Source organism: Poromitra crassiceps, assembly GCF_964638095.1.
Source record: "Poromitra crassiceps genome assembly, chromosome: 20".
NCBI lineage: Eukaryota > Metazoa > Chordata > Actinopteri > Beryciformes > Melamphaidae > Poromitra > Poromitra crassiceps.
The window spans coordinates 23,868,709-23,876,208 of NC_139637.1; the positions used below are offsets into that span (position 1 = coordinate 23,868,709).

The window sequence follows — 7,500 nt, forward strand, 5'->3', positions numbered from 1 at the left end:
TTGCTGCAAGTAGCTTCATATAAAAGCAGAATTGCCACGTCAAAAAGCATCAGCTGATTCTCCAAAAATCATTCCATGATCTTCTGGTAACCTGACTTGACGTCGATAAGCTCTGTCTCTGTGAAACAATAGCAGATGAAGGAGCTGTTATGTTTCCAAGAGGAAACTCTCCAGTAAGCTTAATGAGTGAGAGGTTAATGTGAGCAGTAAATTCTCCAGGCCTTGTGTACATTAGTATGGCCACACTCCATCGTGTTCAAAAGGAGATTGCTTTTCTCCCTCCTCTCTCCAGCACTCCAATACATTAATCGATCCGTCTTCTATCTATCATCTGCTCAGTGATTAGCCGCTGAACACACTTTGATTGATCCAAGCAGCTGAGTTACTGCTATTGCCTTAGTGTACGTACGCACGCTATTAATTTATCTATTGATCAATATTGTTGCGGTCACTTTGTGTGTGTGTGTGTGTGTGTGTGTGTGTGTGTGTGTGTCCTTCAGGGAGGGCGAGGACATGGACCCCCTGCTGTCAGACCCCCGCATCTCCCTGCTGACCAATGGGACGATAGAGCTGTCCAACGCCAGTCGCGAGGACAGCGGGGCGTATACCTGCACTGTCAGACACACCAACATCTCCATCACCGCTTACCTGGAGGTCCTCAGTGAGTAGCAGTTACGAACGCGCACGCATGCATACGCACGCACACAGGCACACACACACACACACACACACACACACACACACACACACACACACACACACACACACACACACACACACACAAAACAAGTTTGAATTCAAGACAGTACTCAGGACGCACCTACACAATACACACATAATACCGCTGATCATATGATTGGAATAATTGTGTTTGATTTTTTTTGTGATCTTGCTTTCTAAGAAGTTTAGAATGGAATGACCAAAATCACCAAATATAATTAATGTATATTGTTTATAACTCTCCATTGAAATCTGTAGTACTAATGATATTATGTAGGTCATTTCCAAATTCCAATGAAATGAATAAATGTCATGTTCTGTGTAACCCTCTGGTGCACTTGATCTAGTGATCACACCCACACACCCACACACACTGTGACCTCTCTGTGACCTCTCTGTTCCCCCCCCCCCTACAGACCGAACGGTGATACTGCAGGGCCCGCAGCACGTGCGGCCGCACAGGGGGACCAGCGCTCTGCTGGACTGTCGGTTCTACAAAGACCCGCGGCTCCTCCACCAGCAGACCGTCTGGAAGAAAGACGGAGCCAAACTCCAGGAGGACAACACTGAGTAAATGAACACACACTGAGACGTTTCAAACGCCCAGCAGAGGGCGCTGCATGTGATTTAGCAAGGCTTAGAGAGGCAAAGCGAACGTCACTTCCTGCTTCAGCACTGTACCAGAGATTTTCTTCCGCCATTTATTTTCCCATAGACATTTTGTAAAATGCCCATAAAAATAGTTTCACTTGGTCAAACCAAACGATTCAGCTATATTTAGAATCGGGAGAGACCATAGAACATTTCACTCAGACCAAAACTTAAAAAAACATCGAAAAAATATTGTATATGTTTTGCGGTCTGGTCTGTCTATCAGTCAAACTCACACCTTGTGTGCGTGTGCGTGTGCGTGTGCGTGTGTGTGTGTGTGTGTGTGTGTGTGTGTGTGTGTGTCTAGGTACACTGTCTTTGAGAACAGCACCCTCAAATTGGCCAACGTCCAACCAAAGGATACTGGACATTATTCCTGTGAGGTCATCACTGACCTGGACCATGTCCAGGCCAGCGGCTCCATCATTGTAGTAGGTAGGTTGCAGGTGTGTTTATGTCTATGTACAGTCTTGTCTTGTATGCACACTGTGTGTGTGTGTGTGTGTGTGTGTGTGTGTGTGTGTGTGTGTGTGTGTGTGTGTGTGTGTTTATATTTCTACCCACTAACTATGTTGTGTTGCCCCCCCCTCCCCCTCCCCGCCAGCACCCCCAGACCCTCCCAAGTTTCCGGATCTGACTGATGTTCAGGACCGCAGCCTGACCCTCAGCTGGATCCCAGGACAGCAACACAACAGCCCCATCACAGGTACTGACCCAGTGTGGTAGCACAGTAGTCACAGGTACTGACCCAGTGTGGTAGCACAGTAGTAGTACTCCAGTCCAGGACTCAGGACTCGACTTGGACCTGAGCACCGATGACTCGGACTTGGACCCGAGCATCGTTGCATTAAGCTTAATTTATACTTATTAGAAAGTGTCGCCCAGCACATGGTCGCAGATGAAAAAGAAAGTGTCGCTCATGGTGTTGCATTTATACTTCAGTGAACGTTCCCCTCGGTTCAACGGTCACGTGGCACTCGAACGCTATAAGTGCAGACAGCCAAGAGAAGAGAGGGAACGCACAGTGAAACCACCTCGGAGGCAAGATGTAACGTACTTGGCTGCAGCCGCATATAAACAACACACAACTCATCTCCTCTCTCTCTGGGAAATTGGTCACAATGTTCTTTGTGATTTTCACGAAGTCATACAGGCTGATAAAAATAGCGGGGACACGTCCATTCATTTCAATCGAGTGAAAACCAAAACAAGGAAGTCAAGCGCGCATGCCGTCTATATAGCCAATCAGACTTGCGCGACACATCGTGACGTAGTCAGCGACACTATAGACATTTCACCAGGTAGCAGACACTGCTGCTCGCCGACACTTGAAAGTGTCGACTCAAGTCCTCATTTCTGTCGGCGACCGTTTCAAAAGTGTCGGCAGACAAAGCATAAATTGGGCTTTAGGACTCGGAAGTTGGAGATGAGGACTCAGACTTATACTGGTATGGTAATTTTTTAAACGATACCCAGGCTAGTCGTTTCATCGTGGTCTCTCTCTCTCCCTCTCTCCCTCTCTCTCTCCCTCTCTCTCTCCCTCTCTCCCTCTCTCTCTCTCTCTCTCCCTCTCTCCCTCTCTCTCTCCCTCTCTCTCTCTCCCTCTCTCTCTCCCTCTCTCTCTCTCTCCCTCTCTCCCTCTCTCTCTCCCTCTCTCTCTCCCTCTCTCCCTCTCTCTCTCTCTCTCTCGCTCTCCCTCTCTCTCCCTCTCTCTCCCTCTCTCTCTCTCTCTCTCTCTCTCTCTCTCTCTCTCTCTCTCTGTCAGTGTTCATTGTGGAGGGCAGAGAGGAGCAGCACTCCGAGGAGAAGGAGTGGAAGTGGGAGGAGTGGAGGCGGGTCGATGGAGATGTCAATCACCTAGAGCTGACCCTCCAGCCCTACTCCACCTACCGCTTCCGGGTCATCGGCGTCAACGAGCTGGGCCCCAGCGACCCCAGCCAGCCCTCCGACGCCCACGGCACGCCCCCTGCTGGTGAGAGTGACTCTTTACAAGTCCTAGTTTAATTTGATTCCCCTCCTTCTTATTTTATCCTGTTTCATATGTGTTGTCTTTATTATTATTATTATTATAGGATATTCTCAATCTTAATCAACTCTCATTCTTCTTCTCTGTCTCTGTCTAGTTCCTGACAGTAACCCCACGGGTGTGCGGAGTGACTCGACAGACCCAGGCACTCTGATCGTCAAATGGGATGTGAGTATTTCTTTTTGTGTGCATTTGTACCTACCAGAGATGGGGACTCAAGTCACATGACTTCAAACGGTGACTTGAGTCAGACTCGGGTCACCATTTGAATTGCTCGAGACTTGACTCGATGCATGAAGAGAAGACTTGGGACTTGACTGACTTGTACTTTTATGACTTGAAAAGGTTTCTCAAGTCTTGAGAATATTGAAAGTGATGAGACTTGTCCCCGCAGACGACGTGAATTTATTTATGTATTTATTTTCTGTATGGACTGATTGAATTTACTGAAGCTGAAAATGATTATAGAAATCAAACTTGATGCACTTACTAAGCTTTTATAATTGTAAAAAGATATTGCATTGAAAAGTATATTTCTTGAAGATATAAAATTTATGCTGGAGACTTGATTTGTTACATTTCTACATTTCTCTTGTGTGCACGGGTGTGCAAAATCGAATGTCATTTAAAAATGCATGTGACGTTCCTCTGCGTCTGTGCAGCCGATGGACAAGCGCTTGCATAACGGAGAAGACTTCCAGTACAAAGTGTTGTGGCGGGAAGCGGAGGGGAGCGGTCCGCACTGGATGCACGGCTACGCCAAGGCACCGCCCTTCCTGGTGAACGAGACGGGGACCTACACGCCGTTTGAGATCAAGGTCCAGGCTGTCAACGCGCTGGGAGAAGGACCCGCGCCGATCCCAGAGATCGGACACTCCGGAGAGGACGGTACGGTCTGATACGGCTGTTTCCTGTCCCGTCCCGTCCGAGCCATTTAACTCATTCATTCAGTCAAACTTTATTGTCCCTGTAAGGGCAATTTGGTTTGCAGTAAAAAAAATACCCAATAAAAACACAATAAATCTATAAAAGCACTTAAAAGCACAATATAATTCAAATCCTTAAGATGGTGCAAAAGGGCACCCATAAAGAGGCAACACAGAGGAAGTGAGATTGTTTCAAAGCAAATAATGCACACAGATGCCTCTACATCATTGTATATATACAATATATATATATAATATATATAAATAATATATATATATATATATATATATATATATATATATATATATATATATATATATATATATATATACCGTAAATTCCGGACTATAAGCCGCACCTTTTTTCCCGTTTTTTGGCCTTTTTTGGCCCCTGCGGTTTATATAACGGTGTGGCTTATCTATGGATTTTTTCCAAAAAAAAAAAAAAAAACTCTCTTTTTTAGCACTCTTTCTAACTATAAATCCACTTCTGTTTTAATTTCCTCTCTTGCCCTCTTTTCACCACACTGTATGACACTGTATGACACTGTATGACACTGTATGACACTGTGTGCACTGTAAATAACAACACAGGTGGTGTTGTGTTATGTTGTTTTGTTGAAATGTTAATAAATGGGAGCATTACATATGGTAATTAAACATTAAAACACAAAAAAAAAAAAAAAAAAAACATTAAAACACCCGCGGCTTATTGTCCGGTGCGGCTTATATAAGAAAAAAATAGTCAACTTTGAAGGTGCGGCTTATAGTCCGGAATTTACGGTATATATAATATATATATATATTATATATTGTATATATACAATGATGTAGAGGCATATCTGTGTGCATTATTTGCACTGATAATATATATATATATATAATATATATATATATATATTTATAAAATGGCTCTCTCAAATCAAGCAATCTGATTGGTTCACAGCCATTGTATAATTCCAGTAACCGAGTTCAATAACCCATGGCCATGGGTTATTGGTTACCATGGCAACTCTCTTACTAAATGGCAGTGCTGCGCTCGAGACAAACAGCTTTCTCCTGATCTGCTGTATGGAGGGTCACTAGTCGTCATTATGGACGCATGATGGCGCAACTCTCTTACTAAAAGTACCTCAAAAACAAAATGGCGGAGACAACTTTCAGATCCTTGTGAATCGATCTTCGCTTATAACTTTACTAATACTTCGCAGAAAATGATGATTTGTACAAGAATAGACGCGGGCTGAACCCCTCTCTCGCGCGCCCTCACTCTTAACCCCGCATTTCTAAATAAGACGTAACGTTACTTGGTCAGCATACGGCTCTGGTGTCGGGCTTTGGAAAAGCTCTGAGCCAAGCGCCAGGATTGGCCAATGTCGACTTCAGTCTCCAGAACGATCCAATCAAATCACCCGCACGTCTATCTTCTTGCTAGAGGTCCCGCCTTACAGTATTGTTTCAACTGACTCTATCAGAATAAAATGCCAGTCGGACTTATAGTATTATTATTATTATATTATTATACTTGGAACCCTTTTATAAAAGCAATATAGCACTCGAGCAGCGTGTGTTGTGAAATATATCACACTGATAAGCTGTTATCCCACTCGGCCTGCGGCCTCGTGGGATAACAGCTTATCAGTGTGATATATTCATCACAACACACTAGCTCTCGTGATATATTGCTTAAATATATTGTATATATATGGACGGAGCCTACCATTGTTTTTGGGACTCCCATGTTGAAGCCATTTGAAGCACATCCATGGTTGAAGCGGCCTGTCACCATCTTGATGTCCTTGCACAGCTCACGCGAGACGGCACGAGACGAGGGGTTTCCCAGAGCTGCAACTGTGCCTGCTATTGGTCCGTGATCAGCAAGCTGTGCGATCATTGGACAAGCGACCTATCAATCACCCCCAAAACATAGTCCTTTCTAACGTCTATTTTGCTCTCAAAGGGCGAGTTATATCCAAATTCACCCCCCGTACAGGTGTCAGGAAAGGTGAAATTAGCTTTATAGGCCAGAACTGTGTTTGGGTCCATTCTGTACACATGCTTAATCACTGTTACAAAGTGGGGCATTTTAACATGGGGGTGAATGGGAACGATGTCACTTCCCGGGTCCTGCTTCAAGTGGCCATTCGAGGAACTACAGCTTTCAGGATTCCTTCCGCAGCTTCCTCTGTAAAACCTCGAGCTAGCCCACTGCTCTACGTACAAGTAATCGCAACACATTCTTTGGTTTAAATTAAAAATACTACATTATTTAAGGGAAATATTTTGTTGGAAATTTGCTCAATTGCTTGATTCTTTCTGTATGGTTGGTGTATGATGACTCTTTTTTTCCTGTTCTCTCCCTCCTTTCCTCTGTCTTCATCATCCCCCCTTCTCTCCCTCCTTTCCTCTGTCTTCATCATCCCCCCTTCTCTCCCTCCTCTCCTCTGTCTTCATCATCCCCCCTTCCTTCTCTCCCTCCTTTCCTCTGTCTTCATCATCCCCCCTTCCTTCTCTCCCTCCTTTCCTCTGTCTTCATCATCCCCCTTCCTTCTCTCCCTCCTTTCCTCTGTCTTCATCATCCCCCCTTCCTTCTCTCCCTCCTTTCCTCTGTCTTCATCATCCCCCCTTCCTTCTCTCCCTCCTTTCCTCTGTCTTCATCATCCCCCCTTCCTTCTCTTCCTCCTTTCCTCTGTCTTCATCATCCCCACCTTCCTTCTCTCCCTCCTTTCCTCTGTCTTCATCATCCCCCCTTCCTTCTCTCCCTCCTTTCCTCTGTCTTCATCATCCCCACCTTCCTCTCCCTCCCTCAGTGCCCCTGGAGGCTCCGGGCGGGGTGGAGGTGACTGTGATGAACAACACAGCCAGAGTGAGGTGGGACCACGCCCAGAGAGTGCAGGGTCTGCTGCTGGGATACAAGGTAACACGGATGAGTCACTCAAGGCAGCCTTGGGGTACTCTTCCTCCCTCCCCCTCTGCTCCTGGTAGCCAAAACACGGTGATGTGTCCTCTCAGTATAAGATCTTTGACTGTCTGTGTTTCGGCACTGTGAAGCTTGCAACTATGAATTTCTATACAGTGCACACTCCTCTTATAGAGACACTGCGGAGCGCGTCATCATTCAGAAACCACGCCCAAAACGGGGGGAAAACAAAAACTCCCCCCCGAATCCTGGCGTTC

At 45.6% G+C, this 7,500-nt stretch overlaps 1 protein-coding gene across 1 annotated transcript in view; it reads left to right on the plus strand.

Moving 5' to 3' along the window:
- Window positions 1-7,500, plus strand: part of LOC310794976 (neural cell adhesion molecule L1-like) — a gene marked incomplete at both ends in the record, with an annotated part of 44,733 nt that overhangs the window by 24,343 nt on the left and 12,890 nt on the right. The window contains 8 exons of the mRNA XM_083657001.1: window positions 501-661; window positions 1,137-1,290; window positions 1,679-1,806; window positions 1,976-2,077; window positions 3,137-3,343; window positions 3,495-3,565; window positions 4,060-4,285; window positions 7,134-7,240. Of these exons, the coding sequence (XP_083513127.1) occupies window positions 501-661; window positions 1,137-1,290; window positions 1,679-1,806; window positions 1,976-2,077; window positions 3,137-3,343; window positions 3,495-3,565; window positions 4,060-4,285; window positions 7,134-7,240 (1,156 nt within the window). The remainder of the gene's footprint in view (window positions 1-500; window positions 662-1,136; window positions 1,291-1,678; window positions 1,807-1,975; window positions 2,078-3,136; window positions 3,344-3,494; window positions 3,566-4,059; window positions 4,286-7,133; window positions 7,241-7,500) is intronic.